Raw genomic sequence first — 22,006 nt, forward strand, 5'->3', positions numbered from 1 at the left:
TAGAAAACGCAAAAAAACCAGTAATCCACATAAATCTCTCTATGTATTTAGTGCTGACGTTATATACACATGAAACATAAACTGACAACTAAAACCACCGTTCTGACTAAGTAGTACGTCTGATATATTAGTATTACACTGACACCTCATGGACATCCTTAACAACAACCTGCTCTTACCTGAAAATATAACGACAAATGCCTCATCGTACTTGCATCACAGTCTACAGTAATTTAACTAAATGTGTTATCATTTTAAATATTTTTGCTAAGGGAAAATCAGGTGACAAGACCCTGCAAAAGTATACACACCCCTGGATCTTTTCACATAATGTCAACAGCTACAAAGTTTAATTTATTTTATTGGAATTTGCAGTGACAATTTTTCTTTTTATTATTTATTGAACAATTTAGATGAACACACTTGACGGTTTTCCTCCACTGAAATAAGACTCAAGATATTTTGTTTAAGCAATGTCCCTGAGCCGTTCTTCAACGTACAGAATGGGAATCATGTATATGCAACAAATTTTATTTTTCAAGTACAAAAGTGTTACTTGTGCTTAGTTTACATGGTTTTTTCATTATTAAAACTCTCAAGGGAAATAACCATATGTTATATAAGCTGCATCTACTGGCTTTGTGTTTTTGGCAGATGTTACTGTGGCTGTTAATTATGTCCTGTGTGCAGTATGGTAACTGAACTTCCACTTGACTAAACTGAAAATAACTTGCACTTTATTATTTATGCCTCCTACATCTACAAAATCAAATCATTAAATTATTAGGACAAAAAACATACATTACACATCATCTCACAGTTTTCCTATATATCTTAATTGGCAATCAACTGATTTATTTCAATCAATTAAACATTTGTGAAGTTTAAAAAAGTAGCAGCTTAATATTTGTGTTTGAAGAGATTAAAACTTTAATAAACAGCGAGTAGCACAATACTCTCAGTCTAGAGACAATATAACTTAACAGTAATGAAAGTTTTACAAAATCCACTTTTAAAGATAAAATCTGATAATTCAATTTAAACTGGCGAATCAGAGAAAAAAAACCTCTTGTAGCAATGATGCTGAAGCCCTCATGTGCCTCATTTCTAAATGCATTTTAACAAATTAAATCATATCCTTTTACGGAAGAATTTAGCAGCTATTTTTCATTCTGGTTTTGAATTCAGGTAGCAAATGTCAAAGTGAGTGTTTAATGCAAGTGATGTTTACTTCCACACATAAATAAAAAAAATTTCTATCCTAAAATCTATCACACAGAGAGAGAGATGTCGGTATGAAGCATAAAGACCATTTCTGAACTATGCCTGATATTTTCAGGCTATCCTGTTTCACAAGTTCATGAACAACAATGCAGTCAATTTTTATTAGAAAACTGGCAATAGGTATGTTTTTTTCTGCATCAGTGCAAAGTTGCAGAATCAAAATCTGTGGTGAGAAACCGAGGTGGAAGCATACTCTTCCACTGTTCAATGCAGCACACCCATGACTTACGACTGCAACACTCTAGTCTAGTCATCTGTTTCTATCATCCCTAACCTTCTATTGTATGACATGCAATGATAACCTCATAAATTATTAAAAATCATGATTTTAAAGATCAACTCATTCTCCCTAACATAGGGATAGCTTTTCAAACAGAATATGTTCTTGTTTTTGACAGTGATCGTTTACGAGCACCAGATCTTCTCCTGATAAAGTCCCAAATGCAGCAGGAGATCTCAAGAATTCAGCTGAACAGGTTGTCCCTTCCTATTCGGTTTTCTCTGATGGAACTACCTCCATTAGCAACTGGAGATGCATGGTGATGGGCCCTGTGGAGGGAAGAAGATCAAGTGTAATATCAGCTAAACATCACTAAACATTTTTGTCTGCCTGGTGTTTGCCTTTTCTAATGAGATTTCTGCAATTAATCTCTATATACAGGTGAATTGAATCTGCTGGATATACTGTTAGCTGAGAGAGGAAACATACTCATGATTTTGCGTGCCCAGTTTGCCTTCTTGTAGACCAATGGGAAGTAAAGGATGAGTCCACTGAAGATGAAGATGGTGCAGTAAAGGTACTCCCACTCAGGCTTATCGATAATTGGGGCCAAGACAAGGTAGCAGGACACCAAGGTTACAATGCCAGCGATGACAATTGGCACCTTTAGTATGTAGCAAAAACAGAGGTTATTTTAAAAAATTTTACTGAAAAGTTTTATTTGAATATATATATATATATATAACACCCACCTTCCATATACACACAAACACACACCCCTACACCCAATCTCACTTGTCTGGTGTGTTCCTTGGTCTTTATGATGATGCTTATTCTCAGTAGCATCATGAAGACAACAAATATCTGATCTGTCCAAAATGCAATTGTTTTATACAAAGATTAAATTACACCCAGTCTGACTAATTTACTTATTAGGTGCCTTCTGAAGACAATTGATTCCAGCATATTTTATTTAGGGATACAAGAATAAAGGGTGCTCTTTAAATTCACACACATGTTCCACTTTTTCTTTATTTCTGAAACATTTAAAAACTATGTATCCTTTTCCTTTCTTAATTATTTTATGTTTTAGATTGGTCAACACTTAAAAATCTCAATAACATCTACTGGTGTCAAAGCTTTGAACGTTGCAAAGCTTCGTAACATAAAGTTGTGGAGAAGTTGCAGATGCAGAGATCCCCAGTTAAGGTGGGAGATCTCTGCATCTGTCCTCCCCAAAAAATTGTCCTTTATGGAAACATACCAAGCTATTAGTGGAACAAAATTATAAGTCAGTTACTAGGTTACCATAAGCATAGTTGTGAAAAGAACAGCAAAACAAGTGAAATAAACTATTTGATATATAGAGAAAATCCTTGAACACATCATCAGCACCATGATAAATGGTGGTAGCTACATAATGTTGAGGCCATAATTTTCATCAAAGACTGGTCGGAGGTGATATTGGGTTGACTAGAGCTAAATACAGCCTGATAGGTGCGCCAAAATATTGGAGAACAGAGCAGAGGTTAACCTTCAACACAACAATCCCAAATGTGTAATGACGTTGAGATGGAATAATATTCACGTACGAGAATGGCTTAACATAAGTGTAATTTGTGGCAATACCCGAAGATGAATATTTACTCTCCATCTAATCTTACTGAGTTTAGGGAGTCTTTATATATACAGTACAGAACAAAAGTTTGGACACAACTGTGTGTCCAAACTTTTGGTCTGTACTGTATATATATGTATTTATATACATATATATATATAAAATTACAATCTCTGGATGTGCAAAACTGATTCTGACATACAATATTGACTCACTGGATGCTTAAAACATATGTATAGTATATGCCACAATTTTCTAATCGTTTGTAGGAAAAATGGTAGTCAAATATTGGTATCTGCTCTTTCTGCGGCTCTATTACCCATAATCTTGATAAAATGCGTTGAAATGTGTGATAAAATTGGAAAATGTCCATTGCATTAATACTTTTGGTTGACACTTTTTATCACTCAACACTTTTAAGTGTGTTTGTAAAGCAAAACATACTTAAATCTGTTGAAAGGTTTTCAGAAAGCCTCACCTTCACAGGCCTGTCGAGATCTTTCCGGGTGAAACGCATAACAATTAGAGCCAGAGTTGTCAGACCATAGAAGGCCCACTGAGCAAAACTGAAGTAGTTTATCAGAGTATTGATGTCTGCAGGCATAATGTAGAATATTGCCAAAATGCCCTAGAATATAAAGCAAGAAAATAGCAAAATTACTTGTTGATTTAAATAACAAAGTGAGCAAAGTCTTTGCAAAAAGAATTTTTAGCTATTTTGAGTTTATAGGTCAATATTAAAAAAATAAGTAAGGTGATCCTGTGGAATCATGTTCAACACGGGAACACAAACAATAAATATTTTAGACTTACATTAAATAAGAGAGCAGGTAAAGGAGTGTAGCGTTTCAAACTAATATAGGATAAGATTTTCACCATGTGACCCTCTCGACCAGCTACATAGGACAGTCTGGGGGAGAAAAAAAAATCTAATGTGAGCTGATAATAAATAATACAGTTGACATTGTTCTACTTTTCACTCCATGCATAAAAATTACTTTACAAAGCATAGGATATGCACAATCAGAAATAAAATTAAATGAATGTGTTTGTTTTACCTGCCAGCAGTGAAGCAGCTTCCATTTGCAGAACCAAAGGTTGAGAAGGCCACAAACAGAGGAACTAACCAAGCCACAGGGTAAAGGACTCTGTCCCCAAAAGTCTATGGAGACAGAAAAAAAGTCCCTCAGGAGTTAATCTGAAGATCTAAAAGGGGGGAGTATCAAACATTCTGTGTTTGAAATGGTCATTAGCTCATTTTAGAAAGCCCTCAAGAAAGCCTTTTAATATGTATGCCATGCTGATAAGTCGTACAAGTTTTTTTTAAGTTGTGCAGCTCTTTGGCTTATGGATAATTGTCCTTACCACTGCAACAGCTGAAGACGACAGCAGTTCAGAGGGCGTCATAACAGTAAAGTAAGCTATGTTGACAAACACATAGCACACAGTCACCAAAGGGATTCCAATGACGATGGCCAGAGGCAAATTTCTGTAGTAAATTGAGAGGAAAAAAATATTAGAAGGGACTTTACACTGGTTAATATTCAAATTTCTCAAGATCTTGATTCATACACAAAAGTATGCTGACCAGTTTTCAAAATAAATATCATGCAAGCATTTTATTAGAAATTTCTTGAGCAAGAGATCATAAAGGTAAATATTTTACCTGTATGGGTTTTTTAGCTCCTCGGTGATGAAATTCAGTTGATTCCTGGCAAAATATTTGGAAAAAACAAGTTTTAATTACTGAATAAAAAAAATATATATTTGATTTATTGACAACTAATAAAATTGCAACTATTTATTGTTAAGAGATTATTATCAACAGCATATTCAATGCATAGTTCTCATGTAACGTCACACTTCCAGGAACTTTGCAGCTGACAGCCATCTTGGAAGGTATCCATAACTCCCTATCATAACAGTTGCTATGGAGTTGCTATGACAACAATAAACACACAACCTTCTCTGTCTCATATGGGTCAGTCCCGGCAGCAGTGATTTTGTTGTATCGTTCTCTTGCAAATTGGTCAATAAAGATTGTCAATATGATTTCTTTTTGTTGGTCTCGAAGCCACAGTTCATCTATGCTTTGCGTTGTGCTTGCCTACCAAGATGGTGGATCACTTCAGGTGCAGACAGGGGGGAACTACGTACATACAAAATGGATTTCTGAACAACCTCAGTTTCTGAAAAGGTTTAATAGGTTCTGAGTTAATGGCATAACTAATGTCTAAGCCTTCCTCAATTTTACAAAGCTGTCCCTCTCACTAATTTCTGATCAGTTATGTGATAAACAATGGGACTGAACGACACAGATTATTTTTTGCATGTTAATATAGTTTAATCAAGAAACCAAATCTGCTGCAAAGTAGAAAATGTCAATTATTACCATCCATCATAAGCCCAAAGTCCGTTATAAAAAGCAAGTCCAATTGCTCCAAAAGACGTGGCTGAGCCTTCAAATGCATTTGACATGTTCTTTGTTTTTCCTGCATTCAAAAATATAAAACATAAAACTGAGATTTCATAGTTACTTCATCAAATGAGAAGTACTTTCAGTTAAACTGAAATGAGAAGAGTAATCAGAGTAAAAGGGCCGACCTTGAGCCATCAGAACGATGCCAGCCACCACAATGATGATGATGATAATAAGTTTGGCCCCAGTAAAAAAGTTCTGCACATAGCTTGCTAGTTTGACGCTCAAACAGTTGACACCAGTGATTATGACTGTAAAGAAACAAAGAAACAAGAAAAAAATCAATGACAAAAAATAACTTTTATCTTCATAAGCAGCATCATTAGAAGATGAGCTGCTGTTTTATCTATTTTGAGCATATTTTGGTTATGCTTCACATGGACGTCTGAACAGGTTAATTAAATATGGATGAAATTATCTGTGATATCAACAAGATCCAAATTTATTGTTCCGTCTTTTTTTGTTTGTGTTACTTACTTATTGCAGCTGCGGACAGGCACTTGATAACCACGAGAGGAGGGCTGCAGTCAGGGTAAAAAGGAGCAGAGGCATATTCTGCAAAGCTAAGAGTGATGATGGCAAATGAGGAAGGTTTCAGCACCATAACAGTGGTCCAAGAGTAAAGGTAGGCAACAATGGATCCAAAGGCCTCCATTAAATAGGAGTACTCTGCCCCTGATTTGGTGATCATAGTACCAAGTTCAGCATAGCAAAGGGCTCCTGAGTGGCCAAACCCAAAAAGACAAAAAGAAAGAAAAGGTTTGTAAAACACAGTAATAAAAAAGTAACTTGAAAAAGACTACGTTAATGTTTTTTGTTTAGAGCAATCATCATCAAAGTTAAAATTGATCAATAGCTTCTGTTTCATTTGGCAAAGAAGCCACATTTCTGTTTGTTAGAGATGATTATCCAGCTGCTTTCCCATTTTTTTTTTTGTTGCACACCTACACATTAACATTTACCACCCTGACATTGAAGGACAAAGTCCTGGGCTTTATTCTGGAAGTTTATACTCAAGACTCATAATTTTCCACGAAGGATTAGATTTTATAATTGTCATAAAACAATCACAGGTAAAAAATAGTGTCGTTAAAAAATAAAAACCAAATGACTCGGTGGTTTAACTGATGTATAATTATATAATTTTATGTGAGGGTTATATGCTGCTGCACCTCTAAAGCAACAGGACGGCAATACATTACATTTATAAAAACATAATAAAAAGTTAAGTAGCACTGTAAAACTTTATTACATGTTTTACCAAGCTTCCCTTTGGAATTACCATATTTAACCATGAGGTTTTTAAAATGAAATCATCAAAAAATCAAGTAAGATGGCCAGATTTTAAAAGCTAAATATTTAATGACACAAACTGGATTCTGTGCAGGAAAAAGACCATCCGGGTTTTTTGCATGTTTTGCAGGACTTTACATGTCCTGAATAACTGTAAAGACATAAAACTGGGCTCTAAATGCCCTCGTCTAAAAATATTTAACATGTAATAGAAAAGTACTCAGTTTTCTTGGCGACATCTTCATCTGCAATCAGAAAGTTTAAGACTTTTTTTTTTTTCAAAAATGATAGAAAATAAGCAGGTTTGCAAACAAGAGATTGAGGAAATGTGGAGGTTAGAGGAGACGTATAATGCAACTTTTGTATCCCATAATATTAGTAAAATCTCTTTAGGCTCTTTATTTGTGGTTTATGATTTTATGATTTCTTCTGATCAAAAAGAGTGTCGCTTGCCAAACCAAGAAGTCAAGAAGTGTCCACAAGCCTCTGGCTTTAATAGGCTTGGTCAAGGTCAGTGCCTGAGCATTTCTAGCTCCATAACTCTGCTACAAAGTCATAAATTGTTATCATTCGTTATCACATTTTTGGTGAGGAAAACAGTGACTGTAGCACCACGGCCACGTCCTAAAATGCATTTTCTAACCGAATCCTTTCATCTCTGAGTAGTTGTAGCTCGTCTGAGACACACTGAGGAATCAAACAATGTTTTATACTGTACAGTGACTCTACAAAGTTTGCACGACCTTCTTAAACAGTTTTTGAGACTTAGAAATTGAGATTGTGATAAATAATTTCTAATCCTTTTCAATCATTGTTGTGGCATGCATATAGTGCATGTAACCACAAAAAAAAACTAAGGAAAAACATAATGCTCTCACCCATAGTGGCTAATACTCCACAGGCAGCCCAGATGAGGACACAGGGACCCACAGCTCCTGAGTACAGCAACACTGATTTAGGGGAAATGAAGATCCCTGAGCCAATCATTGTTCCCACAATCAGGGAAATGCCACTCAGCAAACCAATCTGTTCAAACACAGAGGGGAAAACAGTTAGTCACTCAGAGGCTTTTTCAGCAACTTAGTTTAAATACATAGCCTGATTCTTTGGAAACTGCAGTGTTTGCATGTCCCACTTCATGACTTTCTTTAAGTATTTAAACAGATCATTATATTATTGTTTCACAGTAAACATGTGAAATGCCTCCTGACTGATCTACACCAATAATTTGAATTATCACATTACGATAAAGTGTCATCAAGATCAGAACAACTGATCATGTTTTCCAGAGTGTCACTGCATTGCCTGAACACTATAGCAAAGACAAAGAGACCCCACCTTTGAAAAGTACTTGTGAGGTCAGACACTGATGATGGACAAAAAGACTTGGCTCACAATCTCTGCTTTAAAAGCGTTTCTCAACTGGCAAGACTCACTCTAACCAGTTCATGTCTGGTTCGGTTCAACCTCAGTAATGAGTGTCTTCATTACAAGCTGCTCCTCACTATGTGTTCATGAATATGGGAATGTGGACAGCTGGTAAGCAGCAGTTGTGGTCGAATCTCTGCTGATGTTTGCAGTGACACTCAGCAAAGGAGAACTTTGAGGTTGTGGTTTGATTAATTTTGTCCTATAAAAATTTATTGCTGGACCAAATATAATGATAAAAATTCTGATCAGCTGATAATCATCATCATCATCATCATCTTTATTAAAGACACAAGCATATATTATTTCATTATAACTATAAATATATTTATATTCTGCCACTTTCTTTTTTTTAAACATGCAACCTTTTGGATTTAGGTAATTCAGTCAGAAGATGTAAACCAATATCCACACATGAACTTTACTTAAAGAAATTCCAAACAAAAAATAAAATGACATCACACCAAACATAACCTTTTATGCAGTTCTGGTGTTTTACACCGTTGGTGAAAACTGTAACTCCGACAGAACGCTGCGAGGAACCGCAATGTTTCTCCTCTTCATTGCTGCCTGCTCTTCAGAGAGACCTGCAGCGTGTGAGGCTGTGAGATCACGGTCACTCTGCTCCAACAGTTTACGTATGTGTTCCTGGCTGCTCAATATTAAAGTCATGATTATGCTCCTCCACACTGAGCAGCTCTCTGACAGCAGACGGCATGTTTGCTAAACTATAGCAGCTAAACTATACAGCTAAACAACTAGTAAATGTGGAGTTTCCAGTGATGTAAATCACGGACCAATCAATGAATGCAGTCTGGTGTCAATCAATTCCCCTCCATGAAATACACAGCTTGGCGCTGCTGGTGCTACCCATGAAGTTGTTGGTGTGCAGCTGGTGTGCAGTCATCCTGAAACAATAAGTGTCCATTCCCAGAAAATTGGAAGTATGATATTGTCCAAAATGTTTTTGGTATGCCAAATGATAAAAAATTATTTCCTAGCTCCTTGCAGCCTTATAACATAATTACCTCTGCACCAAATTTTACACTTGACTCAGGTGTGACTCAAGTACCTTTTTTGTGGCATCTGCCAAACACAGACTAATATTGAATTGTCTGAGACAGACAAAACTCATCTCTTCAAGCAACACATGTACTTTTCTCCACTGCATCCAACTCTTTGAATTGCACTTGGTAATATAAGGTTTGAAAACAGCTGTTCAGTCATGGAAACCCACTTCAAAAACTCTTTACTTGAGTTGGTCTCAAGGTCACATAAAGTTTGATGGTATGTTTGGGTTCTGCAGACGGTTAGGAAACCTCTATGCACTATGCCCCACCTCTGAGAAGTGAACTGGCCCAACGGCCGACTGTGGGATATTTAGTTTCAAGGTCACTTCACAACTGGACTTATTGCAATGGTGACATCCTATCATGGTATTAGGCCGATCTGCTGAGAGTGACCTATTTTTTCTAAAATTTCTCTAAAATCAGTCTGCATGACTAGATGCTGAACTCTATACACCCACCACCACCTATCCCCAAGGCAACAAAGTGTCTCATTAACATTTGCATAAGAAGAGAAGTAAAATCATCAGGTGTCAGTCTAAAGTCAGTAACAAAAATCTGATTTATCTCATATTGGCAATAAAGTTTGTGAAAGCTTATACCTATACTCACACATTTTTTCCCTAAAATCCTACAATAACATACTAAACAGCTACTTGCTTTTCTCTTTATGCCAGTGGATCAATTTGACCTGCAGAATACAGGGACTATTAAATCAAGCATGATCTCTTGTCTGTTCCTTATCTGTTAAAACCTGTCATCCTTCCAGTTATCATGTCATATCAGTATTGCATGCAACTGCAGTGATTATGAGTGAAAGTAAATGAAGTGAAGTAAAGGTTTATAAAGATAATACGGGGGCTATTTGACACTCCCAGAGGATTGATTGCAAATATAATAGTAGTGATTTTGTTGTTTTTGTGAGTCTTTTCATTTTTCAAAAAGATTTTTTTCACTTTTTGCTGTCATGAAGAGGGTTTTAAAAAGTATACATTGTGCTTTGTTCAAATGTAGGTAGACTTCTGAATGTCAGCCACAAGAGCTGAGTCATCGTGTTGGACCCAAAAGGGGGAAATAGCTATACACAAGCTCAGTTGCCTTTATCTTTGTGTACTTTAACTCTTTCTGTATGTTACTTTCTGCTGAAGAATGTTTGGTTTGTAATATACCAGGAAGTTATGTTTGTAAAACATTCCTCTTAGTTTGACTTTGTTCACATATCAGCTCCTCTGCATATATTCTTTTCCAACAACAAGCACTACATTCAAACAATAATTTCCCGAAAATATATCTCAGGACTGTGAGAGTTTAGAGAGCCTGGAGCTGATTGTTGCGGGGTTAATTTGCAGAGACACTTGCTGCAGCACTGCCTGGTACGCAGCTCTTGCTCCCCCCTTACTGCAGAAAGGTACATATGATGGGATTCTATGGTGTGAACATTTATTCAGCCTTTTTCTCAGAACACTGCTTGAACCAATACTCACATCTTGTTGAAGCATTGTTGCTTTCTCAGGTCGCTTTTTCTCCAAGGGGCCATCATTGTCTGTGGGGCCATTTTCTGAAGCTTTACTGATGCTGCCTGTTTCCATTTCTGTGAAAAAAAACACACAAGCGGCTTAAAGACTGCAAAGACTGACATTAGGTCAGACTAAATCGTTCAGAGTTTGTGTCAGTTATGCTACAGTAAATGCCAGCATAGTGATAAATTTGGGGTTTTTAGGTAGTTTTTATATTATTCTGGAAGTCAGCACATAGTTTAGTGATCTAGTCTGACTTAAAACAGGAAAGATTTTGTCTGACTTAATGAAAGTGTGTGACATAAATAGTTTTGTGTGTTCGGAGGTTAATATCTCTTTCAACTTTAACAGCAGTCATGTTGACAGTTACTCAACTAGTATACATGTTTGTTGCCAGTTGAGTCACAAAGCAAGATAAGGTTTACAGGAAATTATGCTCCCTCCCAACCAGTAAACTCTTTTTATTAACTAATGAGAGCATCATCCAAAAAACACGTGCAAAAAAAGAAGGAAAACAACTTCTTTTTTTTCTAAATCATGTTTATTTTTAAGGAAAAGTATCAACTCAAAGAGAAAGCTTTTTAATTTTAGCTGTTAGTTATTCTTTGATAGTTTTGTCCTAAATTTGTTTCCTATAAAAAGAAGCTGGAATGCAACATTTTAGCTTCTTGATCAAAGTCATTCTATGTCTACTAAAGGTGCTGCAGTTTAAATTTCTGAGTTGTTTTTGTTGTGTTTTGTTTTGTCCAGCAATTTGCTTTTGATTATTGGTGGTAAAGTTGTGCACAGGCAGTCAGATTGGAATGAGGTCACAACATTTATGATTGAGTGTGTAAAAGCCTAACATGAAGAGTTAGAGTCAGATACACACAAAGGCGTGTTTGTCTTTCTTTTCTAGGTGAGTTGGAAATGTGTTAAACTATATGACTTTGCTGTTGGTTGATGCAGTTAGGTTATATACAGGGTAAAAAAGGAATAAAATGTCTTGAAGAACAAAGTAGCATATTTAGAATATATATTATTAAATCATCAATATGACATTTCAATTTGAGAAATAATGACCATTTTGTAGAGCTAACTCCAAACACATTCCCTGTGTTTGTTACTGATATATTTAGCCATCAGTTTTTTATAGGATCAGAACATGACATAGTTTGTTTTGCAAATATTAAGTAAAAAAAAAAAAAAAAAAAAACTAGGAATGTTTTTCCAAAAGCTGATTATTTAAAAATTGTTCATCTTTTTGAGATTCTAGAATTTGACTACTACAAACAACATATCAGACACTTGGGATGTTTTTTTAAACCTATGTTCAAAAACTGACTCCAAGTCGAGTGTGAGCTTTGATGCATTAATATATGCAACAAGTTAACCTTAACTTAAATAAGTTATCTAGATTTTGTAATTACAGAAAAGATTAACTTCTAGATATAAAGTAAATATTTACACATGTTGCTTTTGCACATTAGAAATGACTAAAATAAAAAAATATATATATTTTTTATTTTAATTGGGCTACTTAAGAACTGTGATTATTCAAGTTTTTAAAACCAGATTGAGTCACAAACTTTGGAAGAGCCATAGGGTACATTTAGATGTTGATTTCTCTCACCATCCAAGATAATGTGTAACTTAACTGTGTGTTAATATATAATCAAACAAGTGTTCTACAGCTACAGAAGTAAAAAAAGAAAACATCAAGTATTCCATTTTTGATGTCCTATCTGATAAATCATGTTAACTGTTTCACTTACTTGTGATTTGAAACCTCGTTATTTAGAGTCCATAAATGTCCTCCACAGCTTCTTCAAAAACCTGGGGCCAGTGATGAGACGAAAGAGATGATGCTTAGCCAAGTTAGGAGAAGAACAGCAGGAAAGTCTGACCTGGGAGAAAACCTGAGGCTCCATGAGTCTGAACACACTCCCCTGGGGGAGGTTCCTAAATCTGATTGGCCATCCTGGGAAGCCATGAGCTGAAAGAGGGAATGGTTCACAGCCACAGCAGAAATACATGAGTTATAGAAATGCACTGGTAAGAGCTGAAATGAATTCATCCAAAGGCAAACAAAAGACAAATCTGTGTATAGTCGGCTGTTTTGAGCAATGGTGCATGCATATCCCTTATAACAGAATGTTGTGGAGGAAAAAAAGGTTTAAAAAGAGAAGAAAAAATTGTAATTTTCTGACTAAATGGACATCAATTCTGCAGAAACAACTATATGTTGAGGTAGCTGTTGCTGACATTGCTCATGTTCTGCTACATGGAGCTACAATTTCAAGTTAGAACATTTTTCTTTACTCTGAAAACCTTAAAACACTTCCTTCCATTTCAGCTTAAATAACCAGACCTCTTCACAATGCCTCTTTGATAAAGACATATGATACCACTGAAGTTGTGTGCTTGCACACTTGTGTGTGTGTGTGTATCTGTTGCATTGCCTTTCCACGCTGGCCAGGTTTTGTACTGTTTTTTTTTTTCTTTTGCTACTTAGAGCGCCATGGTAGTCAGAGAATTTGACCCTGCAATACCATAATTATTTCTTTACTGAGCTGTTTTGTTTTTTCTCAAGGCAGCTCATTACATCTCCTTGACTTAAGATTTGTCTGGCTTTTTCTTCACCCAAACAGTTCATTGTACATGAGAGACATAGAACATAACATAATAGTACAGTTCACGCAAACACAGTTGGAAAAGGTTTAGTCTTCCTGCATTCTACTTCTTAATACAATAAATGTTTTTAATCTTTCCACGGAATTGGCAAACTTGTTTTTTTTCCTGCTTTTTTGCATAAGGATTGTAAGAGAATTTGAACAGTTGCCTCACAGGCAACTGTAATCTTCTAGCACAAGAACACACTGACATATAAACTCAGTAACCCCATGAAGAACCAGAACAATATGACCAAATCTCAGACACATTCAGGGAGGCTGAGAATCTGACTGAGATTGTTCTCGGCAACAAAATGCTGTCCTAATAGTATTATTTAAGATTTTTTTTTCCCACTACAAAATGTATTTATTCTTGAAATCTAATCTAATGGTTATATTTGTAATCTAATCACTTAGATTAGAAAGTGAAAGGCCACTTTCTAATCTAAAGTGAATGTGAACTTTCACTTAGATTAGACCACACATGCTAAAATTGTTTTGTAATTTAGTGAAAAACGGTTTTTAATTCAACAAATCATATTTGCAATATGAATGAAAATGATTTTAGAATTTCAATTATTATGTCATTATTAGGAACTAATTTTATCTATTCCATTTGCATGTTTCTTTGTTTCTTTCTATTTCTATTTAAATACACTCTCTACACCATCCTACCACCAAACTGGAACCACATTGCTTTCATACCTGTCTTAATTCACTGTGACATATATTTCATGAAGTGTAGACCCTTCCTCAGGAATACATTGACATGGTAGCATTACACAGTTGCTGATGTCTTCACTGCACATCCATCCAATGCAAGTTTATCATTTCACCAAGATACTTTATTGTATTCAGACTTTTACCTATGGGGTACTTGCTGTTGAAAAGAAAATATCTAAAGACAATATATTAAAAGAAAGAAAAAAAAGTCTTGTGGGCGCCCCATTTTATAGAAATATTCCTGCAGGTCTATAAGGCCTCCGGCCTATAGGTGGCGATAGTACGCACAACAGAACCCTTTAATTACGTCATTTCCGTCGCATGTAATATAAAGGATCTGACCGAGCGAAGGATGAACAGGGTTTGAAACTTTCAGAAATTGAAAGTCTTTTAAGTGTGCTAGTAGCTCGAAGATGAACACCGCTCTGAAGCAGTGGAAAGAGGCGTCCACCCTAATCCTTACCGCAGGGCGCAGGCTCGGTGCGGACAGTTTGTCGTCAAGAACTCCGCTGGACGGCAACGGCGCAGCGACACAGCTGCCGCACAGCCCCCAGTTTGATTACGACGTCCTGTTGCTCAAACGAAGCGCTAAAAGCACATTTATGCCCAACGCGTATGTGTTTCCCGGCGGTATGGTGGACTCCTCAGACTTTTCGAGTGATTGGTTAGACGTCTTTAAATCTTTTCTCAATTCCCCTGGTTTTGGTTTAAGGAGCGTTAAGCAGCCCGTGGAGAACAGACCCCCGATCTTTGCAACGAACCGATTAAAACTCGGCTCTCCCATCCCGGGAGAAGTCGCCCTGAGAATTTGTGCCGTTAGAGAGACGTTTGAGGAATCGGGAGTGTTGCTGGTTGTGCCTAAAAAGGAAGAGAAACGCATTTTAAGAAGCCTCCAGGACACACGGTTTAGTCAACATCACATAGAACATAAACTGTGTTGTGATGAACTCTCAAAGTGGAGGGCATTGGTGAACAAGAACCCCTCCAACTTCATGAGGATGTGCCAGGAGTTGGAGATTTTGCCCAACATCTGGGCTTTACATGAGTGGGCGAACTGGCTGACCCCCACCGCCAAATATGGGAGGACGAGGTTTGACACAGCTTTCTTCGTGTGCTGTTTGCAGGAGATGCCCAGCACGCTGCAGGATGAGAAGGAAATTGAGCGCTTTCAGGTAATTTTTGAAATATAAGCAAGTTGGGTTTTGAAAACGTATCCTATATTCACCGATCAACGATTTTATAACCAATTTCCGAATACCAATATTTATTTTACAGCCCCCCCTGATTCTGATTTCTGTTTAAATAAACATTGGCAAAAATTGTCTTGTATGTTATGGAAAAAAATAAAAATTTAACAGTCATAATTTTTCTAAAATGCCCTAAAATTACAGAGTTGTCTCACTATAAATCACTGAAAATATGTTGTGTAATTACCAGTCTTAAACGGATATCGTCATATTGTTCTCTTCATCTTTCAAATATTGAAGGGAATGTCTTGAAGACTTGACCAGCTTGTTTGTTTTTCTTGTCAACTCCACTGAGATGGTGGTCAGAAAAGAAAGTGTGTACCTGTAGAAACCCAGCACATAAAGAGCCATGCTTTGGAAAAACTGTACTGGGTTGAATACAGGTCTGTAAAAGAGGCCATGTTTAAATATCAAAAAAGATTCTTCAAGGTTCAACATTGGATTCAGTAACTTTTGACGTGGCCTTGGTTGTAATAAAATCCTCCTTTGTCATGTCAATACTATCTTGAATCATTTCATAAATAACAGTCAAAGTTTTTTCATAGGGGCTCCCTAATTGTATAATTAAAATTTTTATCTTGGCTGGGCTAAAATGTACAAATAATAAGACCACACCAGCAGGACATTCAATAAAACGTTCATCTGACGGATAATATTGGACATTTGCAGAATTTGTAAGAATATCATGCATGACCTACATAAAAGACAAGGAGAGGAAATTAAGCAGAACTACTAATGTTTGAACTGCTAACCATTTTAAAAAGACAGCACACTATGCTCACTATATACCAAAACAAGCCAATATGCTGCAGCTGTCTTACCACAACAGAACATGATCTTCTAGCATCACCACCAGGATTAAGGTAGATAATTATACAGAAGAAATGACCAGAACTTATTATTATTATTATTATTAGAACCAGGGGTGATGTCACACTGTGTGTGAAAGAGAGAGCAGTCATCATTACATAGCTCTGTAGTTGTACAGAATTTTACAGCTAGTTTAGAACAAAGATAAAATAGTTACTGATTTTTTTTATTATTTTATTTTTTTAAGTTTGTCACTGTTCTATATTTGTGTGTTTGGTTAGAATTATTGTGTATTCCCTGTAGAACAAGTTGTCGGTGAGCTTAACTGAGATTTCCAAAAGGCTGCCAACATTTTAAAATTCAGCGTGATTCACGAAAGACAGAATTTGACTGATTGAAATGATCAAACAAGACAGCTTTGTTGTACAACAAGCTGCATACATTCAGGTTTCTGATATGCACTAATGTTTAGCTCCATGTATAAACAGCTGACAAACTTCAATAGAACATATTGATTCCAGGAGCGTCTTGCAGCTTTTTTTTAAACACCTCACTTATATGTAAAACGCCTAACTATGAGTCTTCTTCTCACAGTAACCAAAGGTTAAAAATAAATGGCTTTAAAAACATAAAACCAACTAAACATCAGTATTTTAATTTCACCCCTTTCACATCTGACATTGTGGTTTATTTTGTTGTCTCAAACTACAAAAAAAAAGAATCAACTCTACCTGTTGTGTGTTTCAGTGGTCCACACCCTCAGAGATCCTGCAGAGCTACCAGGCCCGGCGACTTTGGATTGCTCCTCCGCAGTTCTACGAGCTCAGCCGGATATGCCGCTTCCCGCTGCTGAATGACCTCCACAGCTTCGCCCACCAGCGGGCAACACAAGGCTGCGATCGGTGGATGCCTGTTATCGTCCTTCAAGATCAGCAACACATTTCTCTGCTCCCAGGTGCTTATTATTGGCCATGTCTCTTCTAATGGTCGGCCTGACTGATATTTACAGGATAAACAGCCGCCATGATCTCAGTTTGGTTTGTTTGGCTGGAATCTTTGAATACAGCATTATGACTATTGCATCATCCCTTTTAGAAACCATACTTGTATACAGGTGGTGATTGCAGACACCACAGTATCACCTGTTGATCTAAACCCCTAAATTATATTTAGAAGACACTAGGCTAATGCTTTTTCCTTAGTTGTCTTTTCACACCTTTTTGTGCAAGTGGTAAAAGACCTTTTGTTAACTTTCAGCCTTATCTCCAGTATTTCTGGCATCTCAGCCTCTTAACTGCGTACAAGTCATTAGTTAAATATCTGACTTACATTAGTTAAGTACCTGCAACCTTTAATTCTACTTTGAGTCGAGCATCAAATCGCTTCCCCAACAGCCGTTGGACTTTGTGCGCCGGTCTGTGCTCTTCATTTCCAAAGAAAAACTAAGTTTGTCAAATTAACGCTGATGCATTTGGAGTAATGAGCTCTGAAAATAGGTTTTATTGGCCGGAGGGAACTTGCTGCCCATCTGTCTGCTGGTGTATTTTTGGAAAGTAGTTTAGCACAAACTGATATATTGTCTCTTCTGTTGCTCTTTGAGTTGTAGCTTTTAGTTTGGTTGGAGTGTGAAAAAGTATATGGAAGTCCTACAACCTCCAAGTTAGATTAGTGCACACAGGTACTACTTGAAGAATGTGAATGTCATGGAAAAGTTTTACTGTTTTATGTGAAACTGTACTATACAGATTTATTACAGACAGTGGAATATTTATTTCCTCTAATTTTGATGATTATGGCTTGCAGGTAATGAAAATGTTTCTCACATCGGAATTTCTCACAAACGTTAAATATTAGAAAGTCAAGGTCTATTTATAATGAATCTATATACTATATAGTATCTATATACTACCTGAAATGAATGATAAAAATGTAACTTTTTTGCAGATCAAATTTTATTCAGATTTGAGTCGCATTCTTAGGTCTTAATCAATTGAATGGGAATTGCAGATGTGAAAGTTAATACTTAACTGACTCAGCATAATCCCGTTCTGAAATTTGCATGCAGGAAATTCTTGTTTGATGCAATACATTTCACCAATCACCTAGTCAATAATAATTAAATTTATGCTGCCTGTAAATTAATTTCAATAAAATATTAACTTTTCACATTTATTCCATCTTCTTTCTAGGGGACAAGCTGTATCCAGCAGACCCTTCAAAGCCGACCGAGGATGACCACAAAGACTCTCAGTTGGAGGATCCAACAGATGATTCTGATTTGCACCGTATGGTGATGTCAGACCCTTACACTACAACCCTACAGATCACTGTCAGACCCAAGTATAACCACCTGCTCCCTGTTATGGCGCCAGCCTTGTCGCATAATCCAGAAAGTCAACTTTGATCTACACTGAAACATCTTTTTATTCATTTTTTTGCACACAATTACAAAAAGACGTTGACATGAAATTTACTGGCAGTATGTCTGCTGCTGAATTCTGATCACTAATAACTGCATCAAGTTCTGTTGGTGTCTGTGTTATGTTAAATTTCTCATATTGAAAAAAAAAAACGAACTAATTTGGATAACTTGCATTTATATTTATTTTGTATAAAATGGCTACTAATTACTTAAATTAATACAGGAGCTGGGTTTAATTTTAAAAAAAAAGTGAATAAGCACAATTATGTACTGTATAGCAGCACTGTTGCTCTGACTAAAGCAGTTCTAGTGAAGTAGTCTGATAAAAGGTAGGTTTTATTTTTTGGAACAAAATTCATGTTTTTGTGTGTTTTCTTCAGTGAAGTTATTGCCAGGAAGATTTTTTTTTTGTCTTGACTTCAAAATAAAGAACAATAAATAAATGTCTGTCTTGGCGTTCTCTTGTATCAAATATTCTGAGGTGAATTAAAGCAGTAACATTGTTGTAATATTAATATTATAACAAATGTTCTTTCACCCTATGTCTACATCCCAATTTTAGGACTTATATTATCATGACTAAAACAATTAATAGAGAGAGATATATTTTATTTTGAAACAGTCTGGTGCCTTTAAATTTGAATAATTAGTTCAGTTATTTGGTGATGCAGCAGTTCAGTCTGTTTGTGCTCTTAACTGTCTGCATATTTTCTCCATTGACATAGTGTGTGCAGGACATACAGTCATCTAAGCATACATGAATACACATGCAAATACTATGATGTAATTTAATTTAGACTGCGATATAAAAATGTAATTGATACAAGCAGAAACTGTAATTTATTTATCATTATGAACTCTTTATTTTCATTTTTATATATTTTCAAGTATGTTTTGAAACTTTTATTGTAACATGAAAAAAAATAGCAATAAATCAAACACTGCAGATGCTCAGAGCCACCAACAAAAGTTACATTAGTTACTCATTCCACATTCCAACAACTAGACGTCCTCAGACACAGGCCTGCTCACAGTATTAGCATATGGCCAGTTAGATTGCACTGCATGTTTAAGACAAACAATATTTGTATAATAATATTAACACTTCAATATTTTTTTTGTCTGGGGAGTGAAAGCCAATGGGATATATATGCAATGTACTCTGACCTCTTTACTTTTTTCTTTTCTTTTTACTCTGAGTAGTTTTCTATTTCTGTCGTATTCTATTGCTGCATAAAGGGCCCAGTGCTGTACAACTTAATATGTGGTCAGAAAAAAAAATTACACTTTGGCTCATGAAACTAGAGGTGAAACGATTCATCTTAAATCTATTATTGAAATAATTGTCTAATTTAATAATTGATTGATTGTTAACTGGAGTATAAAAACTCTTAAAAGGCCTTTTGCTAAAAGACCAACATACTCAGAGAAGCCAAACTTGTACAAAAATATATACTTTGCATTTAAGATAAAAAAAAAGAGCTTTGTCTGTAAATATGTTCTACCTTGGACTCCTCAGGTGGCATAGTTTTAGTTTCGACTGGTTGAAATTCAGTAAGAAAAAAAAGAAAAGAAATCTCTTATTAATCACCTTTTGCTATACAAATATTAATTGTTTAGACCAAAAAATAATCATCAGATCAGCCCTACACTGTATTGGTGTTAAATCAAGCAGAGTTAACATGTTAGAAGTACTTTTTAGCAGCAGGTGCGTCTTTTGCTACAAATGATCAAGCGTGCTCTAATGGAATGCTACGTTATTACATTTTAAGCAATAAAATATTTATGTTTTTATTTGATAAAGAAGATGAACTATTTGTTTATTTTCATCTTTTAGTGTATTTCTAATATTGCTTGAATGGTTAAATGAAAAATCTACTGAATGAGCCAATTTTTTTAGGATTAATTGATTAATCGTCAGAATAATCGATTACTAAAATAATCATTAGTTGCAGCCCCCAGTGATAACTAAAACTGTTTCTAGCTCCATTCTTCGGGCTGCCAAGAGCTGGTGATAGAAAAAGCAAACAACCTCTGGATGACCTCTGGGCTATCAGGCTGTTTGGCCCTCAAGATCTCTTGCTTTGTCTTGTTTCAGAGGGCCACATGCTTCAGATGGCTTTCATATAAACAGATCCACAGGGCTTGTTGTTTTGAGAAACGATTTAGGAGTTTGAGAAAGCCTGTTTGTTGGCTGAGACAACTGTTAATTTTGTCTGAATGATAAAATCGAGCAATGCAGCTGAAGTGGATCTGAGGGCATTGAGTGTCTGGAGATAAGAAATCTAAATCTAAATGTTGATTAAGTGTAAGAAAGGATAACAGACAGACACAAACTATGAAAGGAGTTGCTAGGCTGAAGCAAAGCTAAAAAAGCAATCAAAGTACATAGAAAAGCTCTTGACATACTCTAAGATGAAATGTATATCTAGATAATTTGAAAGATAAAAAGAAAGTTGAGCAAACAAAGATGGTTCAAAAGCTTTGTGGTTAACTAGAGATGTGTTCATAAGTTATTGTCATGTCAGCGATTCTCTATTTGATTTAGATTTTAAATTAAACACTTAGGTATCGCAGTGTTGCCTGGATACCTAAATGAAGACTATGAAGTGACTGACTTGACTGAAACACTTTGAACCACAAACCTGATCATACTCCATCCTGCCACGTTAGATTTTTGGCATATTTTATTACAGCGAGACACAAGATCTTGAGATTCTGTCATCTTGCTGGTGCTGCCATCTCCTCTTCTCACATCTTCTCCTTCTGCTTCAGAGTGCTGTGTGCGTGGGTGTGTGTGTGTGCATGTGTGTGTGTTGAGCAGCAGTGAAGAAAGGGGGGAGGGGGGGCGAGTCGAAATAACACCGCTCAACCTTCTGTGCTGTTTGCAGTCTGTTGAGGGTTTCTATGGAAACTCACAGCGTTGGAAACCTTGCATCTAAGTCCAGATAAAGTGATGATGCTTTGGTCTGTCTCTGCCCACAGAGTGGATATTACCTCTTTTTCTGAACTAGCTTGGTGTATGAGTTCAGGTGACATGAATTGGATCATGCAGAAGTTCTTATAATAAAATGTCTTTAGACTGATACAAAAATATAAACGTACTCACCTGAAAAACTTTGTTATTGATGTTGTTGCTGCATTCATTTTACTCTCTTTTTTTAAGACATATTATTGGGGATGAGGAATCATTGTCTCTTCAACTATATAAAACTTCCTCCTTTCCACCACGTTTAATTTATTGCTT

The 22,006-nt window shown here is 36.0% G+C and overlaps 2 protein-coding genes across 4 annotated transcripts; one reads left to right on the forward strand and one right to left on the reverse strand.

The window, feature by feature from the left end:
* Positions 1-343: 343 nt before the first annotated feature.
* Positions 344-17,173, reverse strand: slc7a9 (solute carrier family 7 member 9). Of its 3 annotated transcripts, XM_032561402.1 has the most exons (15): positions 17,069-17,173; positions 15,715-15,849; positions 12,661-12,721; positions 10,874-10,980; positions 7,773-7,920; positions 6,079-6,321; positions 5,727-5,852; positions 5,515-5,614; positions 4,789-4,833; positions 4,488-4,611; positions 4,181-4,284; positions 3,936-4,032; positions 3,601-3,750; positions 1,994-2,168; positions 344-1,833 (listed from the first exon to the last, which is right to left on the reverse strand). In XM_032561402.1, exons 4-15 carry the CDS (start codon positions 10,976-10,978, stop codon positions 1,772-1,774), a joined length of 1,479 nt encoding a protein of 492 aa, XP_032417293.1. In that variant the 5' UTR covers positions 10,979-10,980; positions 12,661-12,721; positions 15,715-15,849; positions 17,069-17,173; the 3' UTR covers positions 344-1,771. The 3 variants fall into 3 exon arrangements, with proteins under 3 accessions (XP_032417293.1, XP_032417295.1, XP_032417294.1); XM_032561404.1 differs by lacking the exon at positions 15,715-15,849 and having other exon boundaries at positions 17,069-17,166; XM_032561403.1 differs by lacking the exons at positions 15,715-15,849; positions 17,069-17,173 and adding an exon at positions 14,744-14,846.
* Positions 14,501-18,998, forward strand: nudt19 (nudix (nucleoside diphosphate linked moiety X)-type motif 19). Its single transcript, XM_032561405.1, has 3 exons — positions 14,501-15,452; positions 17,085-17,292; positions 18,527-18,998. The coding sequence occupies exons 1-3, from the start codon at positions 14,694-14,696 to the stop codon at positions 18,739-18,741; spliced, it is 1,182 nt and encodes a 393-aa protein (XP_032417296.1). The 5' UTR covers positions 14,501-14,693; the 3' UTR covers positions 18,742-18,998.
* The last annotated feature ends 3,008 nt before the right edge of the window (positions 18,999-22,006 follow it).

This window comes from Xiphophorus hellerii, chromosome 4, assembly GCF_003331165.1.
Source record: "Xiphophorus hellerii strain 12219 chromosome 4, Xiphophorus_hellerii-4.1, whole genome shotgun sequence".
NCBI lineage: Eukaryota > Metazoa > Chordata > Actinopteri > Cyprinodontiformes > Poeciliidae > Xiphophorus > Xiphophorus hellerii.

What these genes read in the sequence shown, in the direction of transcription:
- slc7a9 (XM_032561402.1), bottom strand. Translation starts at nt 10,978, where the DNA reads ATGGAAACAGGCAGCATCAGTAAAGCTTCAGAAAATGGCCCCACAGAC. An exon ending in CCTGTCCGCAGCTGCAATAA is followed by an intron (nt 5,853 to 6,078) that starts GTAAGTAACACA and finishes GTTTCTTTACAG; the next exon opens with TCATAATCACTGGTGTCAAC. An exon ending in CGTCTTCAGCTGTTGCAGTG is followed by an intron (nt 4,285 to 4,487) that starts GTAAGGACAATT and finishes CTGTCTCCATAG; the next exon opens with ACTTTTGGGGACAGAGTCCT.
- nudt19 (XM_032561405.1), top strand. Translation starts at nt 14,694, where the DNA reads ATGAACACCGCTCTGAAGCAGTGGAAAGAGGCGTCCACCCTAATCCTT. An exon ending in AGGAAATTGAGCGCTTTCAG is followed by an intron (nt 15,453 to 17,084) that starts GTAATTTTTGAA and finishes TGTGTGTTTCAG; the next exon opens with TGGTCCACACCCTCAGAGAT. An exon ending in ACACATTTCTCTGCTCCCAG is followed by an intron (nt 17,293 to 18,526) that starts GTGCTTATTATT and finishes TCTTCTTTCTAG; the next exon opens with GGGACAAGCTGTATCCAGCA.